Source organism: Apis laboriosa, unplaced genomic scaffold (assembly GCF_014066325.1).
Source record: "Apis laboriosa isolate Shangri-la unplaced genomic scaffold, ASM1406632v1 scaffold40_cov151, whole genome shotgun sequence".
Classification (NCBI taxonomy): Eukaryota; Metazoa; Arthropoda; class Insecta; order Hymenoptera; family Apidae; genus Apis; species Apis laboriosa.
Genome location: NW_025223180.1, coordinates 4,576,844 through 4,596,902, shown reverse-complemented (window position 1 = coordinate 4,596,902; position 20,059 = coordinate 4,576,844). Strand labels below are relative to the sequence as shown.

The window sequence follows — 20,059 nt, the reverse complement described above, 5'->3', positions numbered from 1 at the left end:
GGAAGAATCATGGATAAATAGGAGAGGAGATCAGATACGTGAATTTCATTGGGAGCTTGAAATGGGGTACGCTGTAAACACGCGAAATCTACATATCTGCGACGAATGTTAAATTTGTCACGATACATCCTCTTTAAAACGTGCGAATTACCACCTGGTGCACCTTGTTGTAAGCTGCCGCGCTTATCTCGAATGCCTTCACGCGGCGGGAATGGAGGGCCGCCTTTAAGGCCTCCATACGTCGTCGTTTCGCGCAACACAGAAACACGCGGCCAACTATACTAACGACCAGCAGCTCCCCGGTATCTTTATAGCGTCACTGATATCAAAGGGATGTGCGACGTTCGTTTCACCCGATCCCGGCCGGTCTGAAGGGCTCGAAACGATCGCGCATTAGAATACTCGTGACCAGTCCCCGATTTGCATTCCTTCGCGAAACCAGCGTCTCTTTTTCTTTTTCTCCGCCTCTAAATCTCCTTTCTCTCTCTCTCTCTCTCTCTCTCTTCTTCTCGTTTCCTTTTTGCCTTCTTTCTTTTTCTTTCCTTTTTCCCCTTCTTTTTTTCTTTTTCTTTTTCTTTTTTCTCTCGTTTTCCCCTTCCTCCCCTTCTTTTTTCCCTTCTTTTTGCGTGCGTCGAGGAACGGTCGAGAAAAGGGTGAAATATTCGCTGATGAATTCTCGGCTCGCTGACGTTTCTTCTACGCCCTGAACGATCGTTTCTTCGAAGCTGATGCGGCAAAAGTAGCCCTTACGCGGCGCGGCGTCGCGTAGGTCCCTTCCACGAGGAGGAACGAAACGAAAGAATGTCCATGGAGCTTTTTACTATAATGTAATTCGTCTCGGTGAACCTCGGTCCGCGGGTCTCGTAAAATTCGCGTTTCACAGCGTGTCGTTTGCGCCATGCGTAAATAGAAACCGCTGGAACGACGGATTATTGTTGGATTAATAAAAGACCGACTGGTATGTAAGTACATCAATTCTGATAGATTATTGTCTTCTTACAACATACGTGGCGTTTAACTCGTATTCCAGTCCTATTACTGTTATCTCGGATATCCCTTTCCTCCTCCACCCAGGATATCTTCGAACTTTACTACTCCATTTTTATATATATAACGATATTTTCTCTTTTTTTAAATTTTGTTTTTTTTTTATTCATCATTTATTATTAATTCCCATTACGATTCGATGAATTGTAATTTTTTTTCAGTGGTAAATTAAATTTTTATTCGAAAGATAATTAATTTGCATACCTTAAAAAACTTTGTGTAACTTAAAAAACTTTTAAATTCTTCGCTTTTATCGTCTGAAAAGAGATAAAGATAAAGTTCGATCACCGATTCGAGATTTTTGCCAACTTCTTTCTTCACGATTTTATCGATTTTATCCTCGATCTCGATCAACAAGACAAGCAACGAGAACGTGATTAACGGTATTCGTCGAGAACGTTTCAACGTTCAAGGACGAGGAACCAGGAAATTGTCGGATATTCGTCCGTGAAGGAGCGAACAGCGATTTCATGCCTACGTCATCCCTGCCCTGTCATTGGAAACCGACTTATCCGATACGTAACTCCCCCGCCGATGCTTCGCCGATACGATGCAAAATATTCATCGTCCAATCTCGTTCCCGGCTAGTCCAATAAATTTAAAGATTTAATTTCGCGATTTCGGTCGGAGAGAGAGAAAGAGAGAGAGAGAGAGAGAGTGAGTGTCTCTGCGCGGGCTGGGAATAGATTTCTCGCCTATCCCGCATCTGAGATTTAATTTAGAGGCTTGGCCGGCTGGTCTACAGGCATAGTTCCCTGGAATCCTTCCTGGTAACCACACGCAATACCGAGAACCTATACGAACCGTCCAAACGGAATTAAGCCTCGAAATGGGATAAGAAGGAGAAACCGAAAGGGATAACAGGATCCCAACGAGGCGAATTTTTTTTGACGCGTGACACGAAGATGGACCAAATTGATAGCGATTAATATTTGGGAGGAGGCGAAATCGAGTCCTTCTTTTTCTTTTTTTTCTTTTTTTTTTCTTTAGAATCGTCGCGTTTATTATTAGAATAATAATGTCGAAAGAGCGCGTGGATCATTGTCGATCGAAACGAACTTTTTCCCTCGGACGACTACGAACAACGTTCTCTGTTAATAACGTAAATCAACGCGTCGTAGTCCACGAATATTAATGAATTTCCACGTAACGAAGAAGGTATGTAAACTCAGTTAAACTCGTGCCGCTGAATCTACGATTAACTTTTGAATAATAATTTCCAACGTTGGTTAATTGTGAACTGAAAGCGTTTACAAGATATACTCGTTCGATGATATTTCAAGCTTATCTATATATACATCTTATAAAAAGAAAAATTCTGACATTCCGCGTACAATATAACGATATTTCGTAAAACACCATTGCAGAGAGAACCATTGTTGAGAATTGTAGAGAAGAGCAATCGTAATATATATATATATTATAAAAGAGAAAAGAACTTTTGAGAAAATAAATTAACGAGTTCGAGAAATAAGGCATTACTCTTCCGCCAACCCGATAAATTCGGTAATCCGGTAAAACTGTCGAAACGGTCGTAAATCTGGCCGCAAAGCAGCACGGTCAATTATATTAAATACAACGGGCACGCTTGTTTCGAGAGTGTGTAACCGCAAGCAGAAGCAGAGGTTCACGGTTTCAGGTTCTAGGTCAGGCTACGTCGTGGCCGGGGCACGTAACAGCGGCAAGAACAGGGGGCCCAAGTAAAACGGTGGGAGCGCAAGAGGCGCATTTAATGGTCGTACGCCGCCACGGCTGTTATTATCATCCATTTCTGCATTCTATCGGCGATCACATGCACCGCGAGTCGAGTCCATGATTCGTTCGTTCGCTCTCATCTCTGGTCGGGAATCCAACCAAGAGAACCAGAGGGGACAGCGAGAGAAGGGGAGAATGGAAGGAAAGAATGGAAAGAGCTGTGCACGGTCCTCTCGATCACCATATCAGATGATTTAGGGAACGCGTTAGGATTACGTGTCTCAAGCGACACGAGTTTCGCCGTTTCCTACGGCGATCCATGCAATCGTGTGATCGCGTTACATCCCAAGGATACGCCATCACGTCTAAATATATATATACACGCGAGACATCGTGCGTATAATAAGGCGTGGGTACGTAATCGATGAGCCGCGCATACATCGAAGATATGTTCGATAACCGAGGGCTGAATCGAGTTCTCAACCCTTTTTCCATCGTTTCCAATGGATAGTAAACGGAATTCGTTGATCGTCGCTTCGTGGAATTGACAAAAGGTGAAGGAACGTCGCGTTGGTCATTTCATTGTACAGGAAAAATTCGTTCGAGCGAGTTACGATGCTGTATAGATTCGTAGAAGGTGTATATATGAAGATTTTTCATTTCAGGTTTCGACGCGTGACGATTCGATAAGGAACGTAAGGTAACGTACGGTACGTGAGGTAAGTGAGGATCACTGTTGACCAAATGATCTCAGACTCGGAGAAGACTGCCCGGATGCTAACTGAATTATAGCTCTGAACGGTGAATCGGAAAAAAGTGTGCAAGGCCGTTCGACCCTTTCGTAGTACAAAGTCGCTTGACCACTTTGCGCGGATTTAATTGGATTCTTTAGAAAACGGGCGGAATCGTGGATATAAATCCTATAAATAATCGGGGATTCATATTCCCTGCATGGTGTAACCGCGCATGGTGCTCGTAAATCGTGCGGAAAGATGGGATAAATGAACGGGAACAAAGTTTCTTGTCAAGAAATTGCATCACTCGGGGGCATGGAGTTGATATTGGAGAGAATATTGCCGAAGAAACGAAGATTTTTCGACGACATTTAACGCAGATGTTGTAACGTGGTATAGACGGCGGACAGATATATGACGTGGGTAGAGGCAGAAAGTGATGAGGATCACTGTCCTAGAAATGGAATATCGAAATGGAAGAATCGACGGCGTAGAAGGGTCGGGGGTGGGGGCAATATGGCTCCTTCGATCGTCTCGAACGTGGAGGCTATTCGCGGGCTAAAACGGAGAGTTGGTTCCATGCCCGTGGAACGAATGAACGAAAGAGAAAGAGAACCTCGGGTGAAAAGGGACGAGGGTTAAGCGGCGAAGAAGAGAGGAGCGCTCCTTAGGGAGTGGAGAGAGAGATAGAAAGAAGAGGGGCCTTACATAGCGATTGCTGGCAGGGCCTGAAATAGACCTCGAGAATCCCCCTGTAGCATCCTCGCCTCTCTTTCTTCGCCTCCTCCACCACCATCCTCCTCCTCCTCCTCCTCTTTCCACTCCTTCTCTTCTACTTCTACTTCTTCTTCTTCTTCTTCTTCTTCTTCTTCTTCTTCTTCTTCGTCTTCTTCTTCTTCTTCTTCTTCTGCTTCTTCGTCCAACAGCAAGCATTGCCTCCAGCTCTCGAGAGCCTTCCTTCTCTTTGCTTTTGTTTTTCGCAAAAAAGGACCAAGTGGCTCGGCTCGGCTGTGAGAAGTTGTTCCTAGCGTCTCGTTCACGCAGATAGGGCCAACGTGAAGGTGGGACGGAGAAGAAGGAAGAAGACGAAGAAGGTGGTGGAGGATCGGTTGTTTATCCAGGATCGAGCTTCTGCTTTCGTTTCACCCACCGATATATGGCCACGAACGGAGAGACCCCCGTAGGCATTGCCGGACCTAAGTGCACTCTCTCGGCTTGCATTCCCATGGGAATACGCCGTTCAGAGAATCCGACCTGTTAAACTGACCTGCGCCAATGTACCAGCAAAACGTGACCCACGCAACCAAGCTACGAGCACGCCTCGAACATACTAGATTCGAATGCATCGCCTGTTTTTTATCCCGAGGGCAGCCACCCACCCTCCTTTTCTTTCTCTCTTTTTCCAAATCCCGCGAAATCGATAAGCCTGTCTCGTTTGTTAACGAACCTCCTTGTCGTAGTAAATTCGAAACTCGCGCGCTTCGAAGAGATAGAAAATTGTCTCGCGAGAGATTCGATACGACGATATGTACGAACGGATTATACACATTTGATAAATTCGTTAAACGGGAGAATTCTTCGCTCAAACTTTGTTATTTACATTCTATCGTAGAGGAAAAATTGGACAAATGTAAGAAAAAAACTTATCGGCAAAGTTGTTTGTGAACTTGGGGAACTTACGAGACTCTTTACGTAACGAAAGGTTTAAAAGTAACGAGGTACTCGTAAAGTAATTTAAAGGGCAAAGGTGGCAAAGGGACGAGAGTAATTAGAGAGAAGCTCACGCTAAAGATGGATATTTTTAGTAGGTTGTGTAAATTTAACTGCGTTCTCGCGTAATTACTCATATTTCTATATACGATCGAGAGCCGGCATTGGCCTCCCTCGTGATAAAGCACGCCACGATATTCTTCTTCTACCTGACGCAACCGTATCGCGGGCAACCTTTAAATAGATCGTGGTATACGGCTCGTTATAAACGTAGTGAATTCGTTTAGCGTGGCAGATCGTGGCGCTTTCGTGCGAGGCAAGGAGACGAGAAGAGGAACGGCGATCGAAAGGGACGCGGTAGGTCTCGGATGTCACGCGAGTCCCTTTTTGTTGGACTGGTCGCACACCGCGTAACAGAAATAACACGTCGCCATATAATGAACACCGATCCGCCAATGGTTACAGGATATCGAATCGATCGGACACGGCCCGGACAAAGAACAGCTAGTGGAAAAGAAAAGAGGAGAGAAGGAAGAAGAGGAAGAAGAAGATGAAGAAGAAGAAGAAGAAGAAGAAGAAGAAGATTCCTTTACTGACATTTCGCGTTGGATTCTTCTTCTTCTTCTTCTGGTACCGGTTGCGTATCGTAATCGAAGTAACTGGGCCTCGGACGGGCACGGACAATAACCACGTATTCCGCAGAAGCAGGTGATCTCTCGCGCGAGAGTAGAGGACAGGACGTTCAGAAATCAAGCCTACCTTGAGAGACGAATCTTTTTGCCTTGCACCGCGCCGCTGACAAGACACGATCCTATATATATATATATATATACGAGAAATCTCTTCCAGAGATATCGCCTCCCGTTTTAAAGAGTTAATATCTGTTCGATGCATTAAGACGAGGCTGCCGAGAGATTCTCATAAGGATCTCGAACGTTTCGTTCCTATCTACCTCGGTCGGGTCGTGGTATATATCTCGTAATAGGCTCTCCATGACGCGTCGATCGAGGTAATTAAGGTGGCGTACGTTCCGCGAAACATGTGGACGCTTTTAAAATGATATCCACCTCTATTTCTCGTGACCGTAGGTGCGCATTAAACTGGTTAAAAATAGAACCGAAGCGTATTTGAAAGCGTATTGTGAAGCGATTACGAGTTTTTTCATTATACGATACGAGGAGATACCACCATCCTCCCCTCCTCCCCTTACTCCCCTCCCTTAATGGGGGCCGGTCAATGTCGGTGCAGAAAAAACTAAGCGCGGAAAGAGCGAGGAATAAGAATAGACGGCGCCAAAGGCTTAACAAGGAAACCGGTTCAAAACCTCCTGCGCCTGTGTACCGACTTTCATGAGAGATTCCAACGAGTCACTTCGACCACCGTGTGCAATATATTGGACGTGAGTATGATTCCCGTAATACCTTCAACTACGATCGCAACCGTGCGTTCCCTTCGTCGAGCAATTAGCTATTTCTACGTCACGTCAAGAGGTATTCGCCAAGTTGGAAACGAACGTTGAATCTTGACCTCTTCCCCGGAGAAGGAGGAGGAGGAGGAGAAGGAGGGGGAGGAAGAGGAGAGTCGAGAGAGAGAGAGAGAGAGAGAGAGAGAGAGAGAGAGAGAGAAATTCGACGAAGAAGGAGCATGTATGTATTTCGAAGTAGGAAACGTTCGCGGCCGATTTGAACGGCGTCTCTCAAAGCCGCAATTTACGTCCATCGGCGACAAGCGGCAGATACGATAATATCGTTAATGCATCCGATCGTCGGAATAGAAAATGGTGATTTTAAGGGATGGTATGCGGCGCGTTCTCGCCAGCCACGCTCAGAAATGAAGTCTACCTTGAGGTCGGTGTCTTTTTTGCGCCTACCCGTCGATACAATTCCATTCAGGACGATGAAGACCGTGAAAAGACACCAAAGAGAAATTCCATCCATTGCGACCGTCAGCGTAAAACAAACTAAACGATGGAACAACGTTATTAATAGCGTGTACCGCCACTCGCAAATAGATCGGGGCGCCGAGTTCAGCAACGAGTTCCATCCCGACCGCTGTCTGCTTTCACGCTTCATTTTCCGTTTCCAATAGTTCTCAAATCCAATCCCATAATTCTTGTCCCAATCTTAATCCAATCTTATTCCAATCTTATTCCAATCTTCTGCTTCGTTGTATATACGAATACACTTTGGCGCGAAAAAAAAAAAGAAAAAGAAAAAGAAAAAGAAAAAGAAAAATTTTTATTATTCGCGTTTGCTCGATTCTCGTTAAAACGAAGCATCCGGTTCGCCAAGAATCTCTGCTCGATAAGGAAAAAGGAAGATGGGGAGAGATAGAGAGAGAGAGAGAGAGCGCACGTTGGTACGCTCGCAAGTGTATGGTGAAAAGTTGGCCGAGAGAGTAAAGTTCGCGAGGGGAAGGAAGGAAGGAGAGTACGGGCGCGAGAAGCCGTGTCAACGAACGCACCGCATCATCCTCTCTAACCCTCCGGCAGCGCGAGGGTCTATTGTGGCTAGTTTTTTCTCTGACCTTGTCACCTTGCAGGTTTTTTGCCGCGGCCAAGTCGATTACATTTCGGATCGGTTCCTCCGTATCCCCCGTCCACGTCTCGCGCTATCCCGCTCTCTCGTGCCCGCCCGTCCCTTCGTGGGCTCCGCTCGTCCTGCTCTAGGTTAGTCAGTGAATCATCTTCAACGACCCCCTCCTCTGGGATCCGGGCAGAAGACTCTTAAGGGGGCCCACAGCGCAGCGCGAGGCCAGTCCGAGAACGCGACCCTAACACTAACATCCGGTGTATTCCGAGAGTCGGAAACGGAAACGGCTGCTTGATCGATTAATCGACACGACACGCCACCATGAAGATCGCTCTGCTGCTGCTGCTCGTCGCGGCCTTCGCCTCAGGTTCGTAACTTTATCGATTATCAATTATCCTTTCGTTTCTCCGATATTATTTCTCTCTCAAAAATTCCCATTTTTTCCAAACATCGGTAATCTGCACTTGTTGCAATTTAGTTTAGTTAGGGTGTATTAGTTAGTAGGCATCGAGTCCGTCATTCTAGCTGTCTTATTAAATTATGCTTTTTCTTTTTTTTTTTTTTTTTGGATTTAGAATTAGACTATTCTCGCATCTTCTCTCGATAATTGATTCGACAAGGATAGATTGGTTGGAACAGTGCCAAGCGAGAATTCTTTTTTTTTTTCGAGGCTCGAGAATTCGCGTTGATTCGTTTTTCAACGAGTCTTCTTTGTTCGTCGACGCTTCTCGTCCTCGCATTCTCGTTTCCTTGGTGGAAACGTCGACGTACGACGTCCGGTGCATTCAAAAGGGAACTCGCGGTCGCTGATCACGCACGCATGACTTCAAGATCATTCGCCCGTCGTTCTCGATCATTTTTTCTTCGATTATCTACGTTCACTTGTACATTTTCTCGCGTTTAAAATCGGATATAATAAAAATCCATATTTTAATGAAAAATAGAATCGTTCGATTATCGTTCGATTATCACGTTTTCGAATATTTTGTAGATGTTTCGGTACGTCGAAATTTTTATTCGAGAAATTTTTATACGTCCAATACGAACCGCCATCGAGCTGCTCGCCAACATTGCCACGTTAATTACGATGCAAGTGGCGTAATTCGTGAATGGAATCGCGTCTCGTAGCAAGCGTCTTCTTTCTACAGAACGTTGGCGGCAGACGTCTCAAGGTCTTCAGGTCGTTTACCACCACCTGCGCCGCCGGCTTCGCAAACCGGAGCATTTTTACGCACCCTTTGAATCTCTCGTGCGTCAAACCACTTCAAATTATCTGTCTATGCTTTTCATTCCACGTTCTTCTTCCATTCGAAAATTTATTTATTTATCTATCTATTTGTTTATTTATTTTTTTGCTTCATCTTATTTAAAATCATACAAAAAAATTCTCAAATATTTAGAGAATCGATTTATCAAACGATCAACGGATCGAAATGTAAATCTGATTTCAATGCCATTTTTTTTCCAAGAGGCACGAAACGAAATTTCTAGATTTTTAATAAATAAAACGATGACTCGTGTCGAGACTGTTCGGAAGCCTAAACCGGTCACAACTTAAAAGTACAGTTAACCAAATAATCGTAAAAAGTCAATGAACTCGCACGGTGAGTATCGTGCGAAACGGCACTTCCAACAAAATACGGAGTCACTCTGTGAAGTTAATTAAAACGAACGGTACCGATGATGTGTAAATACTTTACACGTTCATAGATGAATTAAAATCGCGTTGAAATGATTTACTACGACTGTCAATTAAGCCGAGCACAATCGAGCGTTACACAATATAACACTCCGATCTTGTTTACGATTCTTTTATTATCGCGATTATTAGCGCGATTATTATCGCGCCTCGTGAAATTTAATTAAGAAGGAAAGAAAGGAAGCGCTGGAATACAATGGAGATTGGTAGATCCGACGGGTTTCGTTTAAAAATCATCGAAAAGCCATAGAATTCCAATGTGAACGTACGTTCGACAAGTCGGATGCATTTTTCTTCCGTTTTCGTTCGCGTCTACGCGGATTAACGAATAGTTAAAAATATTCATAGGCAGACATAACGGTCTGGCCGCTAAACTGGGACATCGGGTAGATTAGAATTCACGGGATGATTTTTCCCGCGTCCTGAGGCTGCCATTTGTGGTCTGGTCGGAAGTCAATGGCGGAGACGTGCCTCGATGAGATAATACGAGAGCAAGAAAAGGGAATTTCCTTTTTTATTCATCAATTCACGTTGATATATAACTTTTTAGCATTTAAATTGATAGGAAATATGTTGATTAAAAAAGAAAAAAAAAATGGATGGAATATATGAATACTTAATTTCGAATTTATTCAAATAAATTCATTCCAATTCATCTATTTTATCTTATTGCATAAAAATGGAGATCGTTTAGAGATGGATCGATTAAACCTTTTGTTATTTTTATTATTTGAAATTCTTTGAAACCTGATAAAAATAATTTGTATAATATATATTCCCCTAAGGCAATATCTTTACTTATTGCTTCATTAAAACTTTACTTTTTGAAAGAATATTTGCATTCTATTTACTATTTAAAAAAATTCGAGATCTCGACTCGATTTTTCTGAATCTTAAAAATTCAATTTCAATCCAATGTTTAAAAAAGAAAAAAAAATTAGAAACATCAGAAATTTTTGGACATCAATCTGTATTCGTCTGACGAGTAATCGTAAATTAAATAAAATTGATTTACAGGCCAAAGGATCACGACGATTCAATTGGATGGCGTGCAATACTTCGTTTCAAGGATGAATCCCTACAGTCCCGAATTGAACTATTTCCTGGCATACCAATATTGTCGTTCACTGGGTCTTCAGTTGGCCTCTTTCGAGACAAAGGAAAAAGCCGACACGATGACGCAGTACTTGAAAAACGCCGGCTACGTTAAATACGACTTCTGGACGTCCGGCAACAAGTTGGGCACGGACATGTTCCTGTGGATGAGCACAGGTCTTCCCTTCAATGCCACCTTCGACTACATGTTGAGGCGACCTGGCAACAGACCTGCTGACGTCCCACCCGGCACTGAGCCTCAACGAGTGGCGCGTGAAAGGTAATAATTAATATGCTCTTATTAATTCCTTCATAATAAAATTGTATCGTATAATTGTAAACCATATTCCATCATATTAGGTCGTCTCCTTTTCACTTTTTTTTTTTTATTATTATATACTTTTATGACTTTTTTCTTTCGTTAGAAACGTTAATTAAATATTTACAAATTTTCAATTTTATTATTTCGTCGCGTTCCAAAATATCTTTGACTTATTTTCAAAATTAATTCAAACAATCGATTATCTTTCTACTCTCGATATAACCACGCGTGCGCGCGATTGAAAAAGAATTTTCTCCCGTGTCCTTTCCTTTCCTTCGTTAAAAAGAAAAAAAAGAAAAAAAAATATCTCATCAAAACCGGAAACCACAGAAAGAAAAGACACAAAGAGAGCGGGAAAGGAACGAAACGTCACGTATTTGTCTATCTGGAAGTCTATCTAGACAGGTAGAAAAGCATAGCGAACCTTCTTCGCCGATGAGGAAGACGACGAGGCCCAAGATCAATTCGTGGTCACGAATACGATAATTGTCGGTATCCCTTCCGCATCCGTATGCTCGTACTCCCTACCCGGAAACGCGTGCATCGAATCGATAAACGAGCGGAGAACGATTGAAATTCTAATCCCGGAATTTGTCCTTTCCACAAGCGGTGACAGCGGGAGCGCGGACGGATGCGTCGCCATGGTGGCACCCACGTTAGCCTGGGAGGCGCAAGATTGTACCCTGGTTAAGGACTTTATCTGCGAGCAAACAAGATGCTACTACTACAACTACGGAAGCATTCCAGTCTCTGCGACTCAGGGGTAAGAGGTGAGATAATACTTGTTACAAAAAAATACGCGAAACCGCCGAGAAAAAGGGGGAAAGAAATAGAGAAAGAGAGAGAGAAAAAGAGAGAGAGGGGGGAAAACGAGATAGGTAGATAGGCTATTGTCAGAAGACATTTCGTTTCATCGTCAAGGTGTAGCAAGGTGAATCTCAAGATGGCGCACGGACAAAAAAATAAAGAATGATAGATAAGATAGAAAAGACACGATGATCGGTGATAATTCATCCGCGATTCTTAATACTAGCTATATCTCGAGTGCGAATCATATGATATTTTTATCGATCGTGTAAATTTATCGATTCGACGATTAATTAAATGGATCGTCGAAAGAAAGGCATCGATTGGATTAACGCGTTGGCAAGTTTTTTTCTCCGTGCAGTATACACGATTTAACGAAAAAAAACTGATATAAATAACGCTTCGCTGAATTAATTTAATCCGTACAAGCGAGTGTAAGATAAATTGGTAATTGGGGAAATCTCTTGGTGTCGTTCGAACGTAACTGCTTATCGCTCGTTTCGCGAAGCACACGAGAACACGGCTTACAATTATTATTAACGCATTCTCTCGCTCCTCGCAAATATCAGACACGCAAACTACACACGCGCGTACATGAAAAATCTACTACGATTCCAATTTTCTTCTTCAAAATCGATCATCACTTATCACGTACCTCTCTGAGCTGAGCCTAGTGGTGCCACGCTTTTTCTCTGCTTTTAATACAGCCGACTAACTAATCGCTGACTAATCCACGCTATAGGAAACACGACTAACGAGTTTCTCCAATCTGAATAACGAATCTCTTTAATCCTATTCGCTTCGTCCCCGGACGAGGCGAGGCGACGACGAACCCCCCCTGAAACCAGTGCGCGATTTGCAGAAATCGCAGACCCTATATAACAACGACCTCTGCGCCAGCCAGCGACGACCAGGTCGACGAGCACGAGGAAGGCAACGCCGGCAAGAACGACGAGCAAAATCAGAGTAACGTCGACGAGAAATCAACACCGGAGGAGGAGGAGGAGGAGGAGGAGCAGAGCAGCTCCTTCGAGGAGAAATCGCCTGAAGATCCGGTCGTCAGCAGGCTTATTACCACGGCCGTTCCCGCGTCTGACAAGCAACAAGCCGCATTGGCACCGTCCACGCCCTCGCCCGCCGTCACCGAGGATCACGAGCGACCGACCGACGCCGATCTCGACAACGCGAGGCCCGAGCATCTTCTCGACATCACGAGCCTCTTCACCGACACCCCAGGCCCCCAGGCCAGAAAGGACAACGTGTTCGAGGGGCTCCAAACCCGCGAGGTTCATCGCTCCTCTCTACGCTCGGCCTCCAACATGAAGGCCGAGCATCGAGAGTCGCCGGACTACTTCGAGGTGCGCGGCGAGACCGAGGCGCCCAACAACGGTTTGGAAGACGCTCACACGGTCGGCCCTTACGACAGCGTCCAAGATTACTACGCGAACGACCAACCCGAGGCGGGCGAATCATCGATGATGAAAGATCAGGACGACGACAGCAGCACGATCCTGCCAGAAGCGGAACCGGCCTACAGGTACAACATCAAAGTGCGCACCAACGGCAAAGTATTAGACCCTCCGTCCAAGTAACGCTTTACAATTTAGGCAATTCGTCACGATTATTCGTCGATAAGTGATGAATGTAAGGGAGATTCTTGAAGGAACTAGATATATCAATGTACGTTATTTTATGTGTATATCGCAACGGACAAACGAGAGAATCGCGCGACCCCATCGCGATGATTGGTGGGGCTCCGTTCGTCGCCATTCATCGCTCATCCATTTCGTTCTGATTTCGAAACGAATTCCCGGTAGTGCTCGTCGGGATGATTTCTTTCACGCCACACATATTCATCACACGTGTCGTCGGGGCTTCCGCTCGACGGAAGGAAAAACGTTTTTGCAATTTTCGTTTTCGGGGATAAGTTGCTGCTCTCCGTATCCGTGGATCTCTGTTCGAAACAACCGTGCAATCGCGTACGAATATGATTAACAACGATCGGAACGATTGCTAACTTTTCTAAAACGAATTTCGAATAAAACGTCGATTCCTTTCCTTCTGGCCTCGATCCCCGGCGATAACCAACCGACGTCGTTCTCGCAAGGGCATTCACTCCACTCCGATTCAATTCGATCTTTTAATCGTGGCACGAGAGTGGCACCGGCGGACACGTGACGGCTCCATTCTCCTCCTATCTCTTTACCCGTCTTTTCTTTATTATCGTATCGCTTAATATCGACCCGCCGTCGTAGATGATGGAAGATGATAGTAACGTAAGGAGGGATCATCCGCGTGGGATCTCAGGCATTAGGCTAGCAACGGAGGTATCATCGTTGCTCTTTAAGGATAATGGTCTTTATGTAGGGTTGGGAGGTTGGTCCGCCAGTGCCACGAATAATAATTTCATTCGTATCGGTGAATAATCATCTTAGTTCTAATATCATATTCGTACGTCTGCAAGATGAAACGTTTCGCGTCCGATTCGTATTCGAAATCGGTACACGGCTCCTCTTCGTAGTTGAACGTCGATGGGATTGAAACGGAACGAGGATTCGGGAAGATTCTCGAAGAATGTCATCGGACGAGGATGAAAAGGAGAAGAATAAAGGAATCGAGGAGATTATGAGTCGCGTAAACGTTTCGGTCATCCAGACGTATGAGAATCGGCAACATCGCGAAATGATTTTCTAACTATTAGGATAGGTATCATCGACGCATGGATCTTGAATATCATTGCGTAAATACGGCGCGAATGTTCAACTTGTGTAATTGAATATCAATAAAGGTACGAAACACATTCTTACGATAGTCGAGTTTTTTTCATTTTCTCATCCCCTTTAACGCGTGCCTAATTTTAGATATAATACTACCACACTTACCAACCGTTCACCACACCCTCGATGTTCAACATCGGCACGATTTTGAATATGTAATCGTCTCGTAAGCTCGTCACGTAAGGATTGTTACCCAGCAACGCCTCCAAGGTACCGTTCATCACCCACGATGCGTTGCTCTCGCCCGGATGAACCCTCGATGTCAGAAATATCACCTTGCGATTCTGGAAAGAAAAATCGAGAGAATTTCGCTTTTCAAGCTCGAGAGTTATTCGAGAGAGAGAGAGAGAGAGGGAAAAGAAAAAAAAAAGGAAAAGAAAAAAGAACCTTCTTAAAATAATTTTTCAAAAACATCCCCTCATCTTCCTTACCCTCGCCTCGAGGATCCTCACCTGTATGGGATTGCTCTTGGAATCCAGAGACGTGATAGTGAGCAGAGGATTGTCATTGCCGTTCAACGTCTCGCAAAGGGTCTCCGCTCTGAAATACGTATTGGGCGGCACCCTCTTGCTCCACTTCCAGATATTGGTCATCAACAGGCTGTACGTGTAAGGGAAATGGTAGGCCAGGTAACAGACGTCGTACGCGTGAGGGAAAGTGACGGTGAACGAGGTAGTGAGATAATTCTTCCCCTTGGCCGGCCGTTGATAACAATTTCGATAATAGCAGATGTCCGCCCCGGTTCTCACCCAACCTGGCCTGCCCAGCTGTGCCTCCGCAACGCTGAACAGGATCGGCTTCATCCCGAAATTGAACTGCGAATTCGCTTTCTCGCAGTTGATAATGTTAAACGTATACGCCAACGCCTCCATGTTCGACACCTCGAAATAGAACCATTGGTGCCTGGAACCGCTGTTCACGTCCGGCGTCAAGATCAGATCGTACTCTCTCACGCCTATCTGTAAGGAAGCGAGTTGGAAAGAAATGATGCAGATTTGCCGCGGAAACGGGGGCCGAAACGGGAAGCGCGCATCCATTGTTTGGTAATTCAACGACGCTTTTTTTTTCTTTTTTTTTACAAACAACGCTTGAAACATTCATAGAGTTTTGTACCTGAATAACTTTTCTCAGGTTCCCGCTCTCGAATCTGGACTCGAAGTGCAAGTGTTTGTTGTCGAAGGAACGCTTTCCTATCCTGTTCTCATCCCAGTTGCACAAATGATGGTCGATCAGTTTCTGCTCTTCCGTGGACGACGCGTTATTATGGCTGGACGAAGTTATGGCGTCGAGATCGTACACCACTTCCGGCGTCAACAGGCTACCGTGGAGGCCACGCTCCACGCAGGTGAGAAGTTTGGAACGGCAGACCCTTCTGTCCTTGCTGTTCAAGGGCTCGTCCTTTCCGAGGCCGTCGCCACCGATCAGATCCGGGTAAGCAACCTTCACGAAACCGATAACGCTTTTCACCCTGCTCGCTATCACGCAATAAGCCTGTTGATCCGTCAAAGTCGAAATATCTTTGAATATTTTGATCGTCGTCTCGCTGTTCGCCATTTGGCTCGTCTTCGATATCCCCTCTTTCAACAAATCCCTTAGCTTTGTTCTGCTACACCCCCTCGAATCGATCGCGTCCATGATCTCCATCGATAAACTTCCGCCGCATATTTGATAATGTCCAAGGTTGTCCAATTCTTTGAAAAAAACGTTGTATCTAGAGACGAATCGAGGGACATTCGTTAATCAATTTGATTTAATTAGGGGAAAGTTTAAAGAGAAAAAAAAGAAAAAAAAAAAATTCGAAACGAGGTCTCGAAAAATAACGTCGACGTACTCGGCCAACTCCTCCTCCGATCTTTGAGACGTGAATACACCGGCAAAGAACTTGCTCTCGTCCACTTCGTCGGTCGCGTTCATGGTTTTCGCATTCGTCCTTGAATGCTGGCTTTCTTCTTCGTCGCCCGAATCAAGGTCGCTGTACATTCGTCCAAGAGAGGCGACACTGCAGGGCTGCGATACAAATATATATATAATTTTGCTCCTCGTGAAAATTACGCGCGTTTCTTCAACGCTCCATGTTCGACGTATTTAAACGATCGGAGAAAGTTTTTGAAAAAAAAAAAAATATTTTACCATCTCGAGTTACGTTACATCATTCTGGCCGGGAAAAGATACACACCTGACTGTCGATGTCGCTACCACTCTCAACGCTGTTGGGCCTGTTCGTTTCGTTCGGCAGCACGAATCTGTAACAGAGTTCGAGTCAAATTCGCACGCTCCTTCTCTCTGTTACGTTACAGTTTTATTAATTTTTTTCACGCGTCATCGAGTATCTTATTCAAGAATCGCGAAGAATCGGACTCTTTGTGCGAGAAGAACAAGTTTTTGGATCGAAGCTGTTTTTTGTTTTTTCTTTTTTTTTTTTTTTTTTTTTCCCCTTAATAATTCGAGATAATTTGAAGCCAGATCGATGATAAAACTACCAAGTGCGATAAAACGAATCGAGCTTCGATCCGGCGTTGACGAATTTCGAACGACCTTGAATGTTTCGTTCACCTTGCCGGAGACATTTCGGGCACCGGCAGCTCCTTCTTCTCCAGACATTGATTGATTATCCCGCAAATACGCGACAGCAACGAATCGTATGACTTATCCTCCGGGCAATTGTTGCAGAACCGGTACAGTAGTTGCAAACCATTGTTCAACTTGATAGCCTTCCTGCCGGCCTCTGAAAAGGACAAAAAGATGGCTCAGCGTCGTAATGGCGACGTAAAACCATCACCGATGGCGTGGACATAAATTTACATACGCGATGTTTGTTCTATAAGGTTAGAGAAGAAGAAGGAAACTTGTCCTAACTATTAACTACGATCGATCGTTTGAAAAAAAGAAAATAAATAAATAATTAATCGAATTCGGAGAAAAAACTAATTATTTTCCTTTCTTCTTGAGCAGGAATAAATTAATAGAAGAGAATGGAAGATGAATTTAAAATCATTGGCCGTTCTACCACCCTACACTATCAACTTCCGGCCGGGTGTTATCGTTATTATAGCAACGCTTAAAGGTCGGCACGAATAAACTCACTTATGACGCATAAGTGCTGTAACGTGATCAAAGTGGAATTGCAAATCTTCAGTCTCATCGGCCCGTCGAATCGATCCCATCTCTCGAAGATCCTCATCAACAGATGTACCAGACCAACCTTCACGAATTTCATGCAACAAACTTCTACGAGCAAAAATTCGTACGTTCGTTGTCTAAGTTGTTATATATGTATTTTAATCGTTAAAGTTCGATTCGTTAGACGGGCAATTGTTAAAGAAACGAAAATAAAGGTTTACGTACTGCTCGCTGTGAAATATTTCAAACACTCTAACAACGATTTGAGTTTCAGGTGAGGCATGTAACCGATACCGACGAATGTTTTCTCCAACGTGGATGCTATACCGTCCTTCATCAATACCTGAAGCGAGAATGCTGAAAACGCCAAAAAAAAAAAAAAAAAAAAGAAAGAAAAGGAAAGAGAAAAAAAGAAGATTAAAATTAGGCTACGACACGAAAATACATACCGAGAAATCTGTCTACGAGACTTATTTACTCACAATTTCTGGCGAGACATTTGATGATCAACAACAAAGGCAACAACGTTTTGCTATTATTGTAATGTTGCTTCAAGAGCGTGTGGAACACTTTAATGGTATTAAGTATCTTTATTTTTAACACGAACTTCTGGTCCCTTTGGGCTATCTGCAAATTTTATCGATCAAATTCGAACAGTTGAACGAGATTGTTAAAAGTTATGTCGGTTTTTGTCTCCGTTGAGGATAAATAATAATTTCAGTTGCTTCATACCTCGTCATCGTGTAATAATAATAACAATAACAATAACAATAATAATAATAAACGATAAATTTGTGCCAGAATTCTACGTTCACAAAATATTTTAACAATGTTCCCATAAATATTTTCGTCTAACAATAAACTTTAGAACTTGAAGAACGTAGATTAAGCAATTCTAGCTCGTTAGACGTGAGACGAAACAATTCACAATATTTTCAGTAGCTCGTATTGCATATGCATATGAATTTTAAAAAATATATATAAAAAAAATTTAAATGCGATTATTTTGAGACATTATTTCTTCGTATCATCAAATAATGGATGATAAAATTATTAATAATATAAGAATGAATTGCAAGTATCTCGAATTTATTCAAGAATTAAAAACTGGATGTATGAGTAAATTATGAGAAATCTATTTTCGCAAAACCGACATTACTTTTCGAATGCGATAAAAAGGACAACTATGTCTCACCTGACCCAAAAGCCAAAGCACCTCTCGCGTGAGGGCCTCGCTCGAAATACTGTCCGTGTGTTGCAGATTAACTAAAAGTTTAATTAGAGCTTGCGTGATTCCTAAATTGATCAGCTGCATCACTGCCATTCGGCTGCTGGATACTGAAAACGACAATTATCGTACGCTTTCGTCAAAGAATTATAATGAAGAATTATATGCTTTAGATAAAAATTTACGAGATACCGTAATAAATTAAAAGCTTCTCGATATCGATCGTGTCAATCTCTCTTAACAAACACGTATCATGAAAACATATTTTTCTCAAAGACTGGTCGAAAAAAAAAAAAATGGAAAATTGCTCGTTACTTGTGGCACTTTTGTTCTTGTTCCCTTTGGTCTTCCCCTTCGCGTTACGGGTTGATATGCACTCGTGTAGTATGCTGGCGATGCTGTAGTTTATCACGTGATCCTTGCAATTCTGGGAAGCAAAGTTTACGAAATAAATTACGATTTTAACGTGTCTCGAATTATAGTGGTTGGTTGGTGTAAACGAAGTTCGAACGATCGAGAGATTTTCGATTCGCGCAAAATGCCACGGAAATAATTATTCTCTGTTCTGCGTGCGTGCAACACTTAACGGAAAATGGGACGAACGGATTTCCAGTTTTGCATGCGGCAGGAAGCCCCCGTAGACAAGACGTACGATGGGGACCGGGCCGGTTGATGCGACCTAGCCACGCCATTCCGTGCAAAATGTTAATCGTGACATGGTTATCCGCATCCTTAATTGGATCCACAATGTGTCGATTAAATGTCCGACCTCCCCGAATACACATTGTTCGGTCACGCCTCTCGAAAATTCGAGTATTAAGGAAAATCGTTACCATCTACGATATTAACATATCCAAGGGATCGAATTTTTCCATAATTTGTTGTAGCAATTGTTGTTCAAAATATCTTATATATATATATATATTTCTGTTGTTGCATATTTATTATTTTTACTGAGACAAAGATCAATGAAATACGTTACGAATAAACGAAAATACCAAAGTTGGATCTTAATGGCCATTTTAATGATAATATTAATAAAGTAATAAAGAAATTCGATTAAGAAAGATTGGAAAAGTTCGTTCCGTTTCACGTCGGCTGGTAATAAAATCTTGATTAAAAACTCACCTCCAATGTTGCGATGAATATTTCCATCGCACCGGAATTCTTGCGCCATAATTTGTCCAGCGTGCGTTCGCGCAATCGTCGATCTGAAGAAATATCAATTATTTCGTTCTTTAATACAAACGAACAAAGATGAAATTGTAATTTTTACGAAGCTTAATCCACTTAG

The 20,059-nt window shown here is 43.3% G+C and overlaps 2 protein-coding genes across 9 annotated transcripts in view; one reads left to right on the top strand and one right to left on the bottom strand.

Moving 5' to 3' along the window:
• Positions 1-20,059, bottom strand: part of LOC122715894 (cytosolic carboxypeptidase 1-like) — a 31,823-nt gene that overhangs the window by 6,414 nt on the left and 5,350 nt on the right. For 5 of the 7 annotated variants that reach the window (XR_006346920.1, XM_043938433.1, XM_043938435.1 and 2 more), the window contains exons 3-14: positions 19,894-19,976; positions 19,081-19,192; positions 18,733-18,875; positions 18,020-18,164; positions 17,763-17,894; positions 17,502-17,645; positions 16,971-17,142; positions 16,594-16,660; positions 16,249-16,424; positions 15,531-16,128; positions 14,870-15,376; positions 14,523-14,701 (exon numbers count right to left, since the gene is read on the bottom strand). Coding sequence is in view for 6 of the 7 variants with exons in the window: in XM_043938433.1 (XP_043794368.1) it covers positions 14,523-14,701; positions 14,870-15,376; positions 15,531-16,128; positions 16,249-16,424; positions 16,594-16,660; positions 16,971-17,142; positions 17,502-17,645; positions 17,763-17,894; positions 18,020-18,164; positions 18,733-18,875; positions 19,081-19,192; positions 19,894-19,976 (2,458 nt within the window). In the remaining variant the exon portion in view is untranslated. Of the gene's footprint in view, positions 1-10,816; positions 11,534-14,522; positions 14,702-14,869; positions 15,377-15,530; positions 16,129-16,248; positions 16,425-16,593; positions 16,661-16,970; positions 17,143-17,501; positions 17,646-17,762; positions 17,895-18,019; positions 18,165-18,732; positions 18,876-19,080; positions 19,193-19,893; positions 19,977-20,059 lie in introns of those variants that run through there. The other 2 variants (XM_043938439.1, XM_043938438.1) reach the window with 2 other exon arrangements.
• Positions 5,329-14,486, top strand: LOC122715895. 2 transcript variants are annotated; one of them, XM_043938441.1, is made up of 6 exons: positions 5,329-5,543; positions 5,652-5,894; positions 7,728-8,084; positions 10,434-10,791; positions 11,441-11,596; positions 12,503-14,486. In XM_043938441.1, exons 3-6 carry the CDS (start codon positions 8,039-8,041, stop codon positions 13,230-13,232), a joined length of 1,290 nt encoding a protein of 429 aa, XP_043794376.1. In that variant the 5' UTR covers positions 5,329-5,543; positions 5,652-5,894; positions 7,728-8,038; the 3' UTR covers positions 13,233-14,486. The 2 variants fall into 2 exon arrangements, with proteins under 2 accessions (XP_043794376.1, XP_043794375.1); XM_043938440.1 differs by having other exon boundaries at positions 5,652-8,084.

Coding starts and splice junctions, on each gene's coding strand:
- LOC122715895 (XM_043938441.1), top strand. CDS start 8,039: ATGAAGATCGCTCTGCTGCTGCTGCTCGTCGCGGCCTTCGCCTCAG. Junction 10,792..11,440: donor CAACGAGTGGCGCGTGAAAG/GTAATAATTAAT, acceptor CCTTTCCACAAG/CGGTGACAGCGGGAGCGCGG. Junction 11,597..12,502: donor CCAGTCTCTGCGACTCAGGG/GTAAGAGGTGAG, acceptor CGCGATTTGCAG/AAATCGCAGACCCTATATAA.